Here is a 20,330-nt window from a genome sequence, read left to right as displayed (position 1 = left end):
CAGGAAAAAAAAAAGGAATTGTACAACATTTGAGCAGGTTGTAAAAAAGGTTGCTGACTCAGGTGCTGGCTAGAAGGACAACTGCAGATGTTTAAGGCAGATACTTCTACCTGGTGCTGGGTTGGAAGCCCTGCTACTAACTGAGGGAAAGGACTTAACTCATTAGAGCATCTGCATAAAGACAAAATTTGTGAGGATGGAAGATGATAGCAGTGAACTATGCTACAAAAGGAGACAGGTAAAACCTTTCTATCTATGTATGTGATGCATTCTTTTGGAATGAGGGGAAGAGCAAGAATATTTAGTTATAGGTGATTGAATAACTGTTAATAACACAATTCATTTCATACAGCTGTGCATTTGAGGAAAGTGTGTACTGTGAATGGTGTCCCTGTTTATGGTAAATAGTTTTTATTCAGCACCTGTGCTTTTGAGATTGTCACTTAAAGGTATTCAGTAGGTATCTTAGTGTCATGGAATACAAAGTATTAGGATACTCAGAGTAGTGGGACTTACCACAGTCTTGTGCAGTTGAGAGGGAACACAATTTGGAAAGACAGAATACTGAAGTTCCTGCTTTTGCAGATGTACAACTTGAGTTTCTATTCTAGGCATGCAGGATGGGAATTGTTACTATGCAACTGCAGAGAATTAACTAGCCACTATCTTGCATAACTTATCTCTGAACACACAACAGAGGTATCCCCTGCCATTATGACACTCTAAAAAGATGAGGACATAGCAAGGTTAGATATACATGCCAAACTGCATGTGTGTCTGTGTTCAGGTACACATTGCCCCATCGTGAAATCAGATGATCAGGCATTACTTCTGAAACATCACCATCTTTTCTTGGAGTTCTAAACATTACATAGACACCATGCAGATTCCTTCCCTTCTAAACACTTGAATATTTTCATTGCTGTGAACTGCAGTTGCTTTATTAATTTAGGTCTCACTGCTATAGAATGTTGAGGCTTCACATGACATTCTTTTGATGCAGTGCTAAAGAAATAGCTCGCATATTTGAAAGCTTTGGTGCCCTGGGGAAAGCTATAGATTGCATCATGCTACCGTTAGTTTCTACTACATTGTACCTGGTTGCTGATAGTGAATTCCTGTTAAAATTGTTCTTACTCCTAGCACAGTCAAGTCTGCTAAGGGATAGTTAGAACAGGTACAAGATATTCTAATATGCTCTGTGGAGCACTGGCATTCTGCTAGGTAAAATTAACCATCTTTTACACCATACTGGACTGCAGAACACAGGCTCATAATCCCAGAGTTTTACTTATTTAACAAAATAATACAGTATGCAATTGAATATTATTCCCAGTTTTACCCAGATATTTTTTTATGTAAATGCAGAGATGATGCTATATAATGTATTCAAAACCAGTTAACTGTAAAAGCGGTTTGATGTAAGAATCTGGAAGTTACAAGACCTGCCAGCATGGCCTGAACCAGCAACGGACTTGCAAGTGAGCACACCAGCATTTCCATGGTAATAGCTTGCTGCAGATGCTTCAGACACAGTTGGAGGTCTCTGGCTGGAGACAATAAGATTAAGAAAGAAAAGTGACCAAAGTGTTTCTTTTGTACACATATTTCAGTTCAAGGTGCTTTTAAAAAGCAGCAGAAAATATCAGCATTTGTAAAACTGCATTACATTTAATTCATGTAATGCCACTCAAGGTTTTGTACACCAGAATTTTTGATGTTTCTGCAACTTAAGATCCTTTCCAAGTGTCTTATTTCAATTAGGCTGCAACCAAATGAGGCAGCTATGTAAACACTGGAGACCTGGAAAGGGGGCTTGGAATGTGCATTTGCTATAAAATAAACATACAAAACATACTTTGAGGACTAGTAAAAGGATTTATGCATTTTTTTTAAATAATAGTTAAAACAAAAAGTTATTACAGAGAGAACCCAAATGTATCTTATTACGGTGTTATAGTTTTTAGTTTCTATTCTGTCATCTAAGCTGTAAAAACGAGACACTGTTCAAATGGGAATATATTTTACATATTCACTTGTTCAGTGAATTTGCTTCACTGTAAAAGACTTAGCAATGTTTAATTTTTTCCTAACATTTTCTGTCATTATATACATATATAAACAAATCTGGAAAATCATGAAATACACTTTAATTGCTGAGATAGTCTGATTTCTGTATTGAGTAATTATTATGATTAGCAGTATTTTAAGGATGACAATTACCATGTAATTGTGACTATATTGATTATGTTTTTCCATATACTTCAGTAATAAAATTGCACAAGTATTCATTCTATGTATCTATATAGATGTATGTTTTCCCTTAAACCTTAATTATATAGAACATGGATTGTAATTCAGTTTCTTTCATTTTTTCTTTTTTTTTGAGGTCTATTTGCTCATAAAATAGCGCATCTGCCCTAAAGAGTCTCTCATCAGACTACTGAAAGCTGAGGACTAACTGTACTGGCAAGAAAATACAGTGAAGTTGGCATAATGTTTTGTGTCTTGCCAGAAAAATGACTGTCATTCAGCACAATTTGCCAAATTTGATGTGCTATCAGAAGTCCACGCAGTTAAGTAACCTAGTCTGGGATTTTTTTCCTCCTCATTTTTTAGTGTTCAATTTCAGTTGCCTTAAAAGGTGGTTTTCAGAAGTGGGTACAACACAGTGGGTGGAAGTGAAAACTACTTATTTCAGAGTGACACCGGATCCAGAAGGCTCTATTTTGGTCTCTTAAAGTTTGTTCCTGTAAGGTGGGAAAGTGTAACAGGGCGACTTACTACTGCATAACCTACCCAAGTGTTTGCTGGCAGACAGCATGAAAGATGTTTTTAGGGGATTTTGGTCAGATTTTCCTCATTGTTTCCATAGATATGTAACTAAGGAGATAATAATTACCTAGATAGTAGGGGAGTAATACTATTTTTTTGTAGGAACACTGTAATCACTTCGTATCTGTGTGGTTAACACCAATCATTCCTAAAAGACTGGCACACTATGATAATGTAGACTGACAACTATATCCCACACATCCTCTTCCGTTCTCCACACAATGCAAACAGAGTTTTACCTTTGGAGCTTCTTGGTGAAAATCTATTAGTAAAAGGAGTCCCAAGTATAATAAAATTATTACACAGTTTTATTTTGAAGAACATTTTGCATTTGTTTTAATACAAAATGATGTAAGTCAAGAAATAATTTACAAACCTTTATGTTCTTATCCTGGCATTTGAAATAAGAATGATTTCAGAGGAAGTCTGTAAGTTATTCATAGGAAACTGTCATTATGTACAAAACATTTATTGACATGTTTTAAACATCACATTTATAAAAATGTGAACTGGATTGCTATCTAGCATGTGAACTACAGGTAAAACCTGATAAGATAACTTGTTAGAACAAGTCTTTGTTATCCAGTGCTATCAAAATAGACAGTAGCTTTCAGTTTTTGATTTTCCTCCAAGGACATTTCAGCCTCAAAGTCATTTCAGGGTTTTACTGCATTGTGAACAATATCCAAGCCCTCTCTTATTTGCATAAAAATAAATCTTTGAAACAGGACACATAGAACAGAAAGATAGAGGCAATAGTGTACTACTTATATCAAGGTTTTTGGTTTTGTGAAGAATCATTTTATCATATTTCTTTTCTTTCCAAGCAAAGTAAGTACTACTGAAGTAAAGCATTTTTATTTACCTGTGAAATAAATTTCTGCCCAAGATGCTTCCTGTCAAAGTAGGGTATGTGGGTAACACACTTTGTCAAAACAAATTGTCTCATGACCAGTAATACCTTGGCATGAACTTTCCAATTTTTTAATGATTTTAATACTTATTTTTACCATGAAATGAATAAAAAATAAAATTAGAGCTTGTTTTTCAATCAAAATGTTAAAGTAACTTAAATATTTTACTTTTCCAAGTATAAGATTGTAAATAGTCAACTATGCATCCCTTACACAGAGAGATTCATTTGACTCAATTAGGTAATAAAAAAAAAATAAATCTCTTCTGTTGCCAAGTTCAAACTTGACACTTTATCCCAAGAAGAGATTTACACTGAGAGAGGTGGCTCTATTTAAATATTTATGCTATAGATCTATATATTCCAAGTAAAAATACTTCTATCTAGAATTCTGTGGAGAGTTACAATAATTAGGGTCCATAAATATTGCTGCAGTTCAATTACAGTACAATAATTACAAAATATAGAACATCTCTTTACAAATACAAATTGTTGTATATTACAATTCATTTACAATAATTTCTACTATATAATTTTTAGCAAACTATCTTATCTAATTCTACTATAACCTGGTTGCAAGTGCATTAGTAAGAATGCATTTATTCCAGTATATTTTGCCCTTATCGTGATAGTCATAAAACAGACTATCTGAATGATATTTCCTATGTAAACTGGTGTTACATATGACAGATTACTTTTTATATAACTTCTTTTTCCAACAATCTCTAACAGGTAGAGCATGACAAACTGTATTTTAGAAGAGCATTAAGAAAAAAAAATCAGGAGGCAAGTTTGAAAACAACATTAGAATGGATATGCAGTGGGTAGCAGATATGCTATTCAGTACTGAGGTTATGACATTATTGGTTGTCATCACTCATCTCTTGTTGCTATTTCCCCATACAATTTTGTGCCAAACTTACACAGACATTTTCATTGACAAAATCCTGCTCTACTAGGAAGGACAGCAGCACAAGGTTGAAAGACAGGCAAGATATTACACCTCAGAATCCCACTCTAGCCCTCAAAAAACCTGATTGTCACAGTCTGCTTGGTTTAAAAATAACCTTATTCCTACAGAGGAACTGAAGATCCTGTGGGAGGAGACGATGTACTGCAGCTCTGATCACATTTCGGCAACCTGGAGATTATGAATTTATTGGTTATGGCTTCCTTGAGGTGTGACATCACTTGTACAAAACTTGATTGGTTATTCACTCCAGCTAGTGCCTAGCATCTTAAAACTATGAGGCACTTTTTCTGTTATTAGAATCATTTTCCTTGCTAAATACTATAAGCTTGTAATGCATATCATTTCATCAGCTAAGTCTTCCTCATATCGTCCCGTTTCTGGTTCTTCATCACTGTAGCCAGTACCAAAATCTTGAAGTTCATAATCTTGTCTGCTTAAAATGGGAAACATATCCCCATTGGTCCCATTGCTAATATTTCCATTGAGAAGATTACTTGCTGCACTTTCCATCTCATCAATAGTCATATCACATGCATCTGCAATCTCGTGTTTTGTAGCTGAAACAAAGTTTGGGTCCTTTGCATATCTTCCTAGGCCTTCAGATATAAGTACCTGGCAGATGGAGGAAAGAGAATGAGATACATAGTGAAATTACAGAAGAACAGACAGGTCATTACAATGTTTTGCATTTGTGAAAAATACTAGAAACCCCCTGCTGAATCACTATGGCAACCCACAGCAAAACTGTATGTATAAGAACAATCAAATCTAATCAACAATCAAATGGCTCCAAACCACACTGTATCAGTTGTGTGATAGTGCAACCAATAGTGCAATACATCTGCCATTTTTCTTCAGAAATTTGTGAGTAGTCTTTGATAATCGCAAATCATCAGGCTGATATACTGAAAACAACAGTTAATATATCCCAGATGGTGCAATTAGAACAACTGTGCCTGAAACACAGATTTCTATATGTTCTTGGTACTTTAGAGTACATGCAAGGAAGATGCTGAATCCCCTTTTGCAAATAAAATCTAACAAAGTATATTGCTTAGGTCATCACAATGGAAAGGAAGTGATAGATGGAAGCAAGAACAGTAACATTTGTTCAGAAATGCTATATACTGTTTATCTTCAAATCCTTTTTATTATGAAAGAAAATTCTTAGCGTTCTTTAGTAAACCTACAATCTTTGTAGTTGTTATTCACCTCTCTGCATTTAGTGCACTGATTCATTCAGATTATTCCAAAACTGGCAATGTATTTCTTTTGAAACAACAGGGAGAGCAGGCGTATGCATCATCTCTTTCCTGTCAGCCACTGCAGAAGGACACTTCAAAATGATGCTCATCTAGAAAATCTGAATTTCAAACCCCTTTGAAATCTCTCCAGTGCTCTGACACACTGATGTTAAGATCTGGATTCAGTAGAAATCCTTTACTACATGACAACTATGAATAAGTTCCCCTGTCTCTACCTAAGAACAGTTTTGCACTTTGAAACTGAAAATATTACATTTCAGAGAGGTAATGTGAACTGAGTTACATGCTTTTTAATTTTAACACAAAAACCAAACACACAAACACTCTCAGCTACTTCAGAGGTTTCCGTGATACTTACCGCTTCTACCAAACTGTCTGCACTCCTCTGTTTGTCACTGTGTTTATGCCTCAAGTCATTAGGTACAGTTAAATTGGCTGGTGTAAATGTTCGGTAGGAAATCTCAGGGTCATCTGTGTACCAAGAGCTCCTGTGCAAGGAAGGCAGGCTACCATTCATATGCTCTGTAGATTCAGCCCTATCGACCTGGATGAGGGGTGTATAATATGGAGAACGATCCCTGTTGGGAGGGGTTGCAGGTGGGGTAGCCCAGGAACGCGTTGAACGACTTGGTGAATGTTTATGAGCTTTGCTGGAATCCAGACCTGCAACAGCCATGACCTGATAAGGGGAAGAATTTTAGAAGTTAGTGATTTCAAATGCTCGGTCATACTCTTTTCAGCAGTTAGTTCAAACCAAGGTAAATAAGAGTCTGTGTTTACCTGCTGTTGCATTAAGTGAAGGGGTAAAGCAGTGCGATGGTGGAAATTAGGAGAGAGTGGTATTTCATCTTGACTACTTTGCCGGCGGAGGCATTCGAAGTTAAAGGAAGATCGTCTATTTGCTACAGGGAAACCATAATTCATTAGGAAAATTAAATACTTTTCCTCAAAGTCTATTATTTCCAGAATTCCACTGTGAGTCAATCACCACACAAATAAAAACATATCCCCAGTAAGAAATAAGTTGTGCTAACAGAAGCAAGCAGCTGTTATCAGATAAAAGATAGATTCACATACGAGCAAATGCAGTCCCAGGTAGAAACAGTATGCACAGCCTCACATGACAGAATGGGAAGGAGCTGTTTCACAGCACAAACTTGGGTTGTGCAGCAGACTGGTTCAGACACTTTAGAGTTTTGCTGTAAACTGCTGTGAAGTTACAAAGCAGAATTTCTTCTTTCTTCCCCACAGTTTTAATCTCTTCTTTCTAATGAACCAGACTTCCCAAAGGAAATACCAGATCCTCAGTTCCTTGGAGGCAATGTGCAATATGGAATATCATACCCAAGTTGACTTATGTTGTCAGTTCCTGGTGTTTATTCCATTACTTATGACAACAACAAGCCACGGTCTGTCCTGTTATGTATTCATGTGAATGAAAGAATGGGAAAAGTAGAAATCTAAACTGATCAAAGTGGCTGATGTAGAAATGTCTCAGCTAGTCTTGGTGAAAGCAGGTGAAACAATGGGAAGGAGTATATAGGTATAATTCCTCTGTGTTAGCTTCAGCAATAAAGAAAGCCTGGAAACTGAACAGCAATCGGAACCCAGGTATGTCCTCACAGCTGCAAGCATCACTCTGGAAAACTGGAAGGAGCCTGGCTGTACAAAGCAGTGATACAAAATTGTGCTCTCTTGGAACTGACAGAAACTATTCTCAGTTTCTGTTTTTCAAACCCCAAGAATTTTGTATACAGAACTGAAGAGTTAAGGGATTCCTCATAGTTATCACCAGACACTTAGTGCTGGATACTGACAATAAAGGGTCCTTAAAGAGCCGTTGCATTAAAACAGACACCTTCGGTTTGCATTCAGTTTGGACCACTGAATGCACACTTTCTGTCTCTCTCCATTGTTCCTATGGTAAATCCAAATACAAGAACGGAAGCCTTACTCCTGATCATAACAGATAAAAAAGTCCCAGCGCCAAAATGAATAAAAAGCAAACAAAAAAGTCCCCTCATTCAAAACCAGACACTTTGCACATGCTTCTCCCCAGGAAGCAGTCTGAAAGAACATGGCAATTATTCTCAGTACACCTCTGAAAGTTTCTCAAATGCTGTGTATAATGAGTTTGGTATAAAAACCTCTAGAAAGCTTGACACAGAGCTCAATATACTAACTACAGTACCCAGCCAAGATGCCATATGTTATATTAACTTGGACTGAATACAGATGCTAGCAGAAACTGTTCAGTGCAATGTTAAAAGTTTGGGGGTTTGGCTTTTTTGTCTGTTTTTTTTATTTTTCTTTTTTCTTTCTGCATATGAGAACACCAAGGCCAAACAGTCCATTCACTAGTTACAAATAATATGTTTGACCTTCTTTTAAAATCTGCTGAGATACCAAGCCTCTAAAATTTCTTAGCTGTGTTCCTGAACATTGAATAAGTGGTTATGACAGAAGGTATGACTATGCTCTTGTGACTTTATGCTGGTGTAAGTCAAAGGACTTCCTACATTACCCATACGCAACTTAGATCAGAACTAGGTCCTCTTATCCTAGGCTATCAAATATCCTCCTACCTAGTACATTTATTTAGTCTCTTGTACATGAGATAGAAAGTGTAGGCAGTGTGTTTGATACTGTCACTAGAACTTTATCAGAAAAGCTAAATGAGTCCCAAAGGCTGCAGTCACGGGAAGCTGCCAACCCTTTCCTTATAACACTTCCAAGGGAAGGCCCCAGAGGATTTTTATGAAAGCATGTTCTGCAATGCATGGAATGGATATATACAGCATCCATCTAGTTCTTTGGCTTAAAATTCCTCTGCTATCAGAAAAGCTTGTAGAAAGAGTCTCCTTTCACAGCCTCCCCTTTGATGTCTTCTCCTTTTCTGCTACTAGAAGAGAACTAGCAGCTTTCTGTACATTTCACTATCATTCATCCCAGTTGAGTTATTTACTCTCTGTAGTGCAAAACTGACATTCTTTCTGCTTTCTCCATCTGTGCTCCTTAAGGTCAGAAAGCCAAAGAGTAGAGAGCATGAGTCATCTTCTAAGAAGACGAGTGCCAAATGTGAGGATGCAGCACTGACAGGATTGCTGAAGAATGTTTCTTTTATTATATAATGATACACTTCATTGTGGCCTTTTACTACAGTTTTCTGTAGCTTTAAATAGCCTGAGACTGTACCTCAGACGTTGTATAATGATCCCACTACACTTTCTCTGATACTTAAAAATCTATGCCTGCATTTTCTTTAGGGTGTCTGAGACAAAAACAGCCTGTCCTTTTCCTACCCACAGGGTCCTTACAGTCGTACTTCCACAGAAAAATGGACTGTGACTGGCTGCTAGCATTAGCAGAATGAAAGGACTCTGTTTTCACTAGAAAGCAAATTCACCATATAGCAGCCAAAATGTGGAGACTCTTCTAGAAATGCCCCTGAATTGTCTGGTTTGGATGGCACTGATTAGACGGCATCATCCAAAGACATGCGTAACAGACACAGCTGTGCCAACCATGCTTGCATAAGGTTCTCCTAGGGACACTATTGAGCTGCATGTTGCTGAGAGCTGAGTGTTTTTTCTTGTGCACCAGCAAGAAAGAGGTTTGGGAAGAGGTTTATTTTACGGTTCACAACCCCAAGTGCTTCCTGTCTGTTAAGTGTCAAAGCTCAGACACCAAATTCCAAGAGCTTTGAGTCTGTGCCTAACTTCACCACAGGATTATCCCAGCTAACTCTGCAGTACGGCCTGGAACATACAAAGCCAAAATTACAAGATAAGAAGGATGAGAGCTTCAAAAATGCAGGCAAAACAACATTGTGCTTGAGATAAGAAGAAACTAAGGGAAAGATCCAAGGAGAATGCATGAAAATTAAAGAAACAGGTAAAAAAGCAGTTGACAACATTAATTCAATCTATAAATTGAAATATTTTCTTCCCCAGAAGAAACACAGGATATTAAGCATTGTTCTTGAGATGGCAGAATAAAGTACCAATGGGAATGTGAAATAAGACGCTTAGCTCAGGATAACACTCTTTTTCCACAGGGGCTTGAGAAACTCACATCAAAAGCTAAAGGCAGTTCAAAAGTTATGAAAAATACCCCACAATTAAAGCATCATTAAGCTCACACTTCATAAAGATGGAAATGGAAGTGATCACAATGCCATTAAGCAGTGTGACTGGTAAGGGAACAGGGAAGCGCCAGCAGGTGAGTCACTGGAGAAGAGTGGCTCTGACTGGGGCAGAGCTGCAGAGCTGCAGGTGTGATTAACAGGCACATAGGCTAAAACCCTCTGATCAAAGTTTCAAAGCAAACCACTGACATCTTCTACTGTGCTCTGTCTTCATTTATCAAATCAAGATAAAACTGGCAATCAAATTGGTTATTTTTGTATTATTGGAGGAGTGAGGAAAGAGATACTAGAAAGACTGACTTGTAAGTGAGGATCCATTGATTTTCTGATGCGGCTCTCAGGATGGACAGATATTGCTGCCATACATAATAATCCACTGGCAACCATAATCAAGAAATGCCATGTTTGAAATCCAAGTTAAAAAGAAGCCTTTTTAAACTGGAATGTGTCTGAATGCATTAAAATAGTTCCATATTTGCAAACAAACTGTTCTTAATGTACTTACGTGTTGGTGTTGGAGGTAGCAGCCGTCTCCTAGGAGATCTTTTTGTGTCATAACAGATCTGTGAATCGTCTTCCTCAAAAAACCCATGTGGGTGATGATAACCTTTGGGTCTCTCAAAATCTGAGTCATGGCAGTGATACCTACAGTGGTAATCATACATATGCCTGCATTTAAAATACAATAAAAAACATGTTATTCCAGTGAGTTCTTGTAAATTGCTCTATTAGATTTCAGATTTTCAATGCTATGGTTTCTCCAGCAAGATAACCAAACACTACATTATATAATTACATGACTCAAGTTTAAAATCCAGTTTCTGTATGCAAACTGATTTTGAGATAGCGAGCATAGACTTTTGTAATAGTATAGTTACATAGTAAGTTCTCAGGTGAAAATTTTTTCAGATTCTATTTTCTGTGAAGTTATTCTTGCCAGTACAGGCTCAAATGTAGGGCCTCAGCTGTACAATGCTGAAAAAAAATACAAAATAAAAATACCCTTTTCTTATTCCTGCCATGCCCTCTGGGAGCACAGAAACTCAGAGAATGGATTTAAACCTTTTGCATTCTAGTTAATTCTCTTATTGAAAAATCAAACCTTGGGAGAGTGTTATCTGACTGTATCAAAAATCAATACAATCAGTTTGACAATATAAAAAAGTAGAATAGTATTCCAAGTTTTGGCCAGAGAAAACAGAAATGATTTTGAAAACTGAGAGAAACCAGTTTACAAAACTCGAATGCTGTAGTTACAGGAAGGAGCCTCAGATTAACACAAATCTGGCCATTATGCAGAAATACGTATTTGTAAGAAATGTTAGTTGTTGACTAAAATTCACTTGATAGCATTTCCATAAAGGTTATGAATAAAACTTAAAAACATCTGTTCCAAACATGTGAAGGACAGGACAATTATGACTGTTTATTTGAACTAAGGAGACAAAAAATGGTCCCAAGAGGATTATTAGTAAAGAAGTGAAATGAGAATTTTCAAAAGGAAGTTGTCCAATTCTTTATTGGTCCAGCTAGTACTACTTTATGATCTCAGTCCAGAGATCATCAATTTCACCTTTCTTTTTACCTTATAGGAAAATTCATTTCTAAAGATTCCTCTATCTGAGCTTGATCCATCTTCCATTGTATGTGGAATTTTATTTCAAAATGAAACACTTCTTCGGTTATGCACTAGTTTATACTCAGTTAAAGTAACTTTGTGCTTTCCTTTGGCTTTGGTGAAGAAGTTTTGATGGAGTCAGCACATGATATCAAATACAAAAGACCTTTAGTCCACATATTATTTCTCTTCACCATTGCACTTGGCTGCAGTTGTGGAGTATTAACTCCATTAGAGAATTTTCAGTGTAAGTGCTTAGTGAAGCTTTTCCAGATATATACATAATTTATTAAAATACTTTTCCCAGTTTAAGAAATATCCTCACCTGTTTCCTGACAACATACTGTCTTCCTCATAATATTCTTCTCCACTAAAATACTCCTGCTCTCCCAAATAATGATCATCATTGCAATAATCTTGAACTGCACACTCTTCACGGCAAATAGTAGGTCGACGCCCATCACCAGAGTCAGATCTGTAAGCAGCAAACAAATATTTTTTTTAAATATTTTATCTATATAAATTATAAATTGTATATTTTATAGACAGTTCTTTTAATGTGCTTCCAAGAAAAAGGAAAGAAAAAGACAAGTATTAATAACTCTTGTTGTCAGAATTATGTCGAACTACAGTTCAGACCATGTCTATTTCATGTTACCTGAAGATGACCTCCCTTTATTTCCTTATGGTACAAATAAGAAAATAATTAATAGGGGGATGCTCAATGAAGTCAAATACATTTATGCCATTTTCACAAAATATAAACTCAGAGTACTTTGACAAAACACTGCATCTCTCAAATGCCCGAAGTTTGCCAAACGGCTATAACACTGAGGGGCTCTTGCTGAGATATTCCAAGAAAAGTCTAGGCATTAAAAACTAGCACTGAATGCAGTCAGCAATGCACGACAAATGACACAATACACCCTATTTTTAAAATTGTCTTAGAAAATATTCAGACATAAAGAAAGTTGAAGAGGGGCAAAAACATGTAGTGACAGGACAAGGGGGAATAGCATTAAACTGAAAGAGGGTAGATTTAGATCAGACATTAGGAATAAATTCTTTGCTGTGAGGAAGGTGAGGCACTGGCACAGGTTGCCCAGAGAAGCTGTGGCTGCTCCATCCCTGGCAGTGCTCAAGGCCAGGCTGGATGGTGGTTGGAGCAACCTGGTCTAGTGGAAGGTGTCCCTGCCTGTGGCAGGGGGGTTGGAACTGGATGAGCTTTAAAGCCCCTTCTGAGACAAACCATTCTATGATTCTATAAAGGGAACTGCACACATTAATATCAAAACTAAAGCCAGTGTTTTTCCAGCCTACACAAGTCAATTTTAAATAAGGACTGCCATTAGGTGTGATTTTTTTGACTGTCAAAAACTGCACAAACCTGTCTGGACTTTAAAAGGGCTGGAATAATTTTGACCTTTACCAGAAGTTTATCCTTTTAGAACAGGCAATGGAAAATTTGACTGAAATTGTCACTTCATTTATTCAGCATATGCATTGTCACAGTTGATTTTGAAAATTGTACAGAAGGAAGAAAATGAAAGAACGAAAAGGAAGGAAGAAAAGGAAAAAAATTATACTTTGTCCTTTTCAGTTGCAGTGGAAATATACCAACTCACCTAATATATGTTTCATAGTAACGGGTTCTATCCAGGTAAACCATGAAAATAAGGAGAAAGATATTTTAAAATCAGGTAGTTTAGAGAAATTAATTGATTACAACATCTGTAACTAACAATTGCACTTTCAAGAAAACTACTACTTTCAAACCTTATTAAAGTTACATACATTTCCCATACATCAGAGCTGTATTTTCAATACATTTTATATATCAGTAGGCAACAAAAATGAAGCTAAATATACAAATTAGTTTCATGTAGCATAAGTTTTCTTATAGTGGTTTTATAATACATTAATTTATTTAAAAGCAAATACATATTTATAAGCTTACCTCCTACTGCTTGGCCTTCTGCGTTTCTCATGATCAGTTCTGGAGTATGAATGGTAACCGTTTTCAGACCTATGCTCATGATTTCCAAAACTTGCGTGTTTTCCATGAACAACTTTAGACACATTGGCATTATTGAGATTGGCATTTGTTGAGTTTGGAACTTGCTTTCCTACTGAGTTGTGATTGTGATGATTGTGGTATATAGGATTTCCTGCCTGATGATACATATTTTTCTCAGTATCACTTGCAGATGGAATTGAAGGCCGCTGGACATGTAAGGGACGGTGTGTGGTGTTGATCTGTTGAAATGAATCTCGTCTGTCACTGCTAATATGGTTTATGTGGTTGCCAAAGAGGGCACCATTCCTCTGTTTTAGGGGAAGAGAAAGAAAAAATTACGTCAAATACCTGAACAGAACGTACTTCTCTCTCCTACATGCATAAAAAAGTAGCAATTCAAATAATCCATGATTTTTCTTTCTAATTTCACAATGCTTCAGATGGGATCTCCTCAAGTGATAGAGATGTGATCGTGATAATGACAATGTTTGTATTTCAGAGTCAAATCAACACTGTGCTGTGATTATTATTCTTTTTCCATACAACTAGATGTGACATCCAGCTTTCTCCACATCTAGGAGAAACCCAGATTCTCATATATGAACATGCACCAAGTTCCTCAGAAAGGGACATTTCTGCTGAATTTCTGAGAACACTTTGGGGGAATTCTATCCTGTTCTCCCAGAGCATTGGTTTGCAACAGGTGTCACTCAGACAGGATGGAGTGCCATGCAAGAGCTTGCAAGCATATCTCATGTAGATAACATTCAGCTTCAGTGCTCCCATTCTTTCTTTTTGCAGAGGTACAAAAAAGAGAGTGACTATCAGCCCTGAGAGTGTAATGGATGGTGAAAGGGAGAATGCAGTGCTAAGCTATGACTATGGCATGCAGCTCTCTTTCACATCTGACCCAGATTATGTATCCTCCCTGTCTAGCCAGGTGTGATCTTGGTTGACAGCAGTCTGTCTTGAAGCTCAATCTAGGGAAGACAGGAGGTAATGATGGTTGGCAGAGAAATGCGTCTACTGGTGGTAACTGTGGCACTGTTTCCAGTGCCACATCCTCCTTTTTCTCAAAGGACAATAGCAAGCTACAGGGCTTCTGAAATAATTACTGCCAAAGCAAGCTTTTACATCTGCTTCTTCTGAAATGCTTGTGGAAAATTAAGTTTTCGTGCCGGCTGACAAATGGTTTGCAGAACACTCCGATTATAATACCAACTTTATGTGCTCACCATTAGACTGAGTATCTATAGCTTAAGAGAGGAAAACAGACTTTTTTTTTCTGATTCTTATCGATATCCCTCACAGGAAATTGGAAATTACATTTATATTTCGTTGACCTCTGTGTGATTCCAGGTGTTCATTTTAAAATACACAGCTCTGTCTATTGTGGTTTGGCTGCACAGAATTTAATTCTCTTCTTCTTGTCTACCACTGCAGAAGTTAAGAAACTTCCAGATTAAACCTTGCTGCTACCAAAATTTGAGATGACAAGGTTCATGCCTTTTCTTAGGATTTGCTTAAGAAAAAAATAAGAATTAATGAGAAAGAATTAGGAGTAGGTGAATCATCCTGCTGCAACTGCTTTCTAAATTTATGAGATGCAAATGTCCTTGTAATACCATTTGTATAGTTATATAGAAAATATATTCATTTATTAAATATTTATATTGTGCTGATTCGAGGGAATTTTTAATTACTATTATTGTTATTGTTCCTTCATATTCAGAGATAAGCTCATTCTTTAATCACATATTATAGGACAAAACAATTCACATAGCTGTGTTTTGACATTACTTTATAAACATCTTCCTCCTCCTCTGGATTGTTTTCCTCTGGTTCATCATCTTGCAAGTCACAGGATATAGCTCGGCGAATTTCAGGGCCAATATCATGAAGTGTCCTTAGTCCTGCCTAAATCAATGACAATATCATAATGCATTAGGTAGGCAAATTCTTTTAATTCTTTAATTATAGGTGTGCAAATTTATTTTAAAGGACAGTTTACAAGTTTTTGTATCCTGACATCCACAGAGGATGCATCCTACTATAAGTCTGCTTTACTGCTATTAATAAGAGGCTTCCATTCCAGTACAACCATGTTGATATGACCATGTCTTTATTATCACGGTGTAGATCCTGACTAAAAGACCACTGATGTTTATGGAGGCCTATGGAAATAAAATTCATCTTATAGTAAAGTGTAAGCAATCAGCACGAACTATAATAAAATGCATTTCAATGAGATGCATATTTAATGTAAAAACATGTTTGCAGCCTGTGTCCACAAAGGAAACACAGGATTTTTGCTATAGCAACAGCAGTTTTAGCAGAGCTCAGATGGGAAAGAAAGCAGTGAAATAATTCCAGCTCACCTACACTGCACTGTGATATGCAGATATTCAATTTAAAGCTTTAGTTTGGGACAGGAAACCATCATGCTACAGTAACATGGTCCTCAGCGTGTATTGGTTCATATTCCTCTTAAGCCCTTTATGACAAGCAACCATTAGGAAAAGGGGTAATGCTGAAACTGCCAAGGACAGACCTGCATGTTAGAAATTAAACAGACAGCATGCTCTGGGCAAAGAATTCAGTGTTTTTGGAGAGGCCTGCCTTACTTCAAAAAAAGGAGACGTTTTTCCTGTTTTAACTCTGGCTGTCGTGGTCTGAAACAAAAAGCAGTCTTGTGCTTCCCAACTTTTTTTCTTTTTCAATCTCCGCAGGTTCAGAAGAAATCACAGATATGTTTGTTCATGCTTTACACCTCTAAAACTCATGCACAGCACCTGGCTCAATTCATCGATGATCTCAAAGCCTGATTTTAATTTTCTCTTCTTTTTTGCATTTTTTGATGCACATGTTGGGGCTGTTTCAGCCCATCAGAGCTGTACTTCTATGGCATGACACTGACATTGAGTGTTACTGACCCTGAGGTGGCATGAATCTGTGTGGAGAATTTTATGTTTCAGAGCTCCAAACACAGCTGAAGGACATTGGAAGGCACCAAACATGGCTCGGTCCTATTCATACCATCTATTGCATGCATTCCCTGGAGTACATCACAGCATCAGGTCAGGTTCCAGCTCAGCATGGAAATAGCTGGTTTGCTGGGGAACCATGGAAATGGTGTTTTATGCAGGGTGAGCAAACGGAACCTGGAAAGGGATGAACCTTCTAACGGTGAAGATTTGCTATAGGCTTCTCTTCAGGTTTCCCTCATACCAGTATTTCACTTCCTGAAAATGGAATTGACTAATCATTTTAAATACATGTATTTGGTAACTATATTTTCTTCCTCCAGGATGAATTTAGAGAGCTATATTATAATTGAACAAGGCTTTAAAAATCATTTAATAGTGAGTCAACATGCATTTCATGAATACATTGTGCTTTCTCACACTTATAATTGTGAAGTCAAGACTTCAGCAAGGTTAATGTCATCAGTTTGTAAGGTGCTAAAGGGAAGTAAAATTAACACTTAAAGGTACAAAATTCAAAGTATAAGACCAATGGCTTCTATATATTTTGCAGAATAGTACTATTATATTCAGTTAGCCAATCATTAGCAAGAATAGTCACTTGCATTTCACACTCACTACCTGCTTATTTCATAGCAAAGAAAATTGAAAAGAGAAAAACCCAAAGCTACACTTGAACATCAAAATAAACTGAGGTTAGTATGAACAGAATACAAGGTGAGAACAATCAAAATAAGAAAATAAGCATGCAGAAAAGATAGCTGAATAGACCTATGCTATAGCAGTGAACATAAGAGACGTAGTAGTCAAGTCTTGATTCCTCAGTGTTCATCTTCACAGAGCCCATCTTCTAACGCTGGAGCTGAGTGCACTGCTCTACAACTACACAAAAGCTCCGTGCTTTTGGTCAAACCCTGACTCCCTTCAAGCTAAGCCTTTCTAGGAACACAACACTCTCAGACAGCAATATTATAAATTTTAACCCCTACAAAAACTACTAGCTTATATTCTTGTCTGCCAAAGTCCCATGAAGATATGCCCAAAATGTGAGAAAAGCCACGTGTTTGGAAGCAACATATTGAATAGAAGTTCAATTTTGATTACATTTCAAACTGCCTTCTGTTTCTCTACTTGGTGAATTATTCCTTTACTCAAGAGAAGGCAGGCAGCTTTTATCATCTCATCTCCCACCAGCAATACTCATTTTAATGTAACAGAACTCTTGCAATGACAGTCAACAGCAGAAGACTAAAACCTAGATCACTCTATGTAAAAGCATATGTTAGTTAAACCAAACCCATCAGCTTTATTCACTCACAGCCAGTAGTGAAGCCACACGTTCTACAAGCAACATCTGCCTGGAGAATTAAAATATTCCTTAGTTTATTTGCTGTAACAGAACTACCTGCAACAATTTTGTGAACTCTGTCATTAAATCATTACTCCCATGTACAGTCTCATTTTACCTGGTGTAACCTAACAGTATGCTAAGTAATGGAAGAACAATTTTTATGACAGAAGAGCGCCAGATAGTGAGACAAATTCTCACACTGAGCTCTTACTGATAGGACAGTGCTTCATTAGATCAGTCAGCTACCACTGAAGGAAATCACAGCTAAAACCTCTTTACTTTCCCCAAATGGAACAATGAGTAGGCACTAAAGACCAACGTAAAAACTTTCATAACATTTCCTTTGGTTGGTAAAGATTACTGGAAGGGTCACACTCTCTCTAGTCTCCCTTCTGTCTTTAATTTTTTATGGCAGATTCTTAACTCCTGGAGATTCCCTCATGTCCAGAGAATGCTTGTCTTTCCCAAAACAAAGCTTCAAGATTATTTTATGCCATTTCAGCAGTAAAAAACACCTGTAAAATTCATCCCTAAAGAAGTAGAAATATGCTTAATAAGTACTGATTTATTTCCTATTTTTCGAGGACCAAAATACAATTCACATCATTTCAAGACACAAGGGGCCAGTTCTGCCATCGTCTAGATATCTAATATCCACCTCAGCTCATCAGACTGAAAACCTGTCTGGTCCACAAGGCTGTTAGATCAGTCAGGTGGACCCGTTTCTAACAAAATGTCTTCAATAATCCCAGTATATTTTAGAACATGAAACTGTTCAGTTCTGTTCTCTAACTTTCCAACACAGAGTATTAATATCTGCTATACACAAATGTCTTTGCTGAATGTACCTCTAAATGGGAAAAATACACATTTCTTCTCACAAGGGTGCGAGTCCTTATGTGCATTTACCTTTCAGCAAATTTTGTTTTCAACAAAAACAATGAAGATGAAAGGGTCTATAACAGAACAGACAAAACATTTAGGCACAAGTTCTATAGGGATAACATTGATCAGAACTACATCACTGAATTATTCATGCTACTCTGCAAGAGGACATCTGTTGTTTCTGCTCAGGTTTTTCTACTTTGTTGTTGTTTCTTTGAAGTAGAGGAAGAAGAGAGATTAACCCTACACTGTGTTTGATTGCCTCTAATTCTATTCTAGAGATTTCACTAGAAGTTTGCGAAAGAAATTATTTCTTACTCAGACACTTTATCTCCAAGATCTAATTTTTGATGCCTTCCTTGCTTATTCTTTCACTTGTAGGCATGAGATAAATGCAATGTATCAGTCCAATAGTTAGTTAGTAAGCCAGCGACACACAGAGCGCCGAACAACATAATTACATAATAAAGCCAAGAGTGTCTTTAAATAGACTTTCCCGTAAATGCACAAGATGACTTCAAATTAACATGATAATTCTGTGCAGCTGTGCTTTATGAGACATAATAGCACCTGCAATGTTTTCAAGATGGCAGGAGGCACTAATACACCAGTGCCGGGTCCTAAATAGCATCTCAAGAGACAATTAATGATGCCTCTGTCTCTGACACAGCATTGAGATGACACACATGTGCTTTCAAATGCTGAAATAATAAGAGTGGTAGGAGTCCATCCACAACCCTAAAATATCACATGATTTGTAACTGCATTTCTGAACTGGTCATTTAGAGAGATGAGATGAGCAATGCCTGAGAGATAACAATGCTTGAAAAGCACCTGACACCAAAACATTTTCAAGTTAAGCTAAACATTAAAACATTAAACAGTTAAATGCTTTAAAAAGAGCACTCTTAACAAATGCCACATTTTAAACCAATTTTCCATGTCTATAGTATGCATAGAACAGTAACACCATTTTAGACATATGTCTTATATAAAAAAGTTTGCGTATAATGCAAGACTCCAGAGTCACGATTTTTAGAAAAACACTGAGTACTTGCAAATATAGGAACTACAAAAAGATAAATTCCTCTGTATCTAAACTCAGCCCACATCCATTTTGAGCTATACTGCAACCTACATATAGACGCAGTTTAGGCTTAGTTTAAGAAGTGCAAACACAGTATCTGTATTTGAATAGTAAGAATCACTATCACATACACTATTTCTAGTCATGTAAAATACACAATGCTCCCTCTTTTAGAGCATTTTTAGGGATACCAAGAAATCAAAGAGACACTTGCAAAGCTTTGCTACACACATTAGAAAAATTATGTATATTTAC

The 20,330-nt window shown here is 36.9% G+C and overlaps 1 protein-coding gene across 19 annotated transcripts in view; it reads right to left on the bottom strand.

Moving 5' to 3' along the window:
- Positions 1 to 3,120: 3,120 nt before the first annotated feature.
- Positions 3,121 to 20,330, bottom strand: part of CACNA1D (calcium voltage-gated channel subunit alpha1 D) — a 189,317-nt gene continuing 172,107 nt past the window's right edge. For 17 of the 19 annotated variants that reach the window (XM_062610644.1, XM_062610661.1, XM_062610662.1 and 14 more), the window contains 8 exons: positions 15,569 to 15,685; positions 13,709 to 14,076; positions 13,377 to 13,403; positions 12,077 to 12,226; positions 10,639 to 10,802; positions 6,767 to 6,888; positions 6,345 to 6,665; positions 3,121 to 5,333 (listed from right to left, as the gene is read on the bottom strand). In XM_062610644.1, coding sequence (XP_062466628.1) covers positions 5,040 to 5,333; positions 6,345 to 6,665; positions 6,767 to 6,888; positions 10,639 to 10,802; positions 12,077 to 12,226; positions 13,377 to 13,403; positions 13,709 to 14,076; positions 15,569 to 15,685 — 1,563 coding nt within the window. In that variant the 3' untranslated portion in view covers positions 3,121 to 5,039. The remainder of the gene's footprint in view (positions 5,334 to 6,344; positions 6,666 to 6,766; positions 6,889 to 10,638; positions 10,803 to 12,076; positions 12,227 to 13,376; positions 13,404 to 13,708; positions 14,077 to 15,568; positions 15,686 to 20,330) is intronic. The other 2 variants (XM_062610656.1, XM_062610647.1) reach the window with 1 other exon arrangement.

The sequence above is a fragment of the Pezoporus occidentalis genome, unplaced genomic scaffold (assembly GCF_034315485.1).
Source record: "Pezoporus occidentalis ecotype Australia unplaced genomic scaffold, CSIRO_AGI_Poc_V1 ctg149, whole genome shotgun sequence".
Classification (NCBI taxonomy): Eukaryota; Metazoa; Chordata; class Aves; order Psittaciformes; family Psittacidae; genus Pezoporus; species Pezoporus occidentalis.
This window is presented reverse-complemented; position numbering and strand designations above follow the sequence as displayed.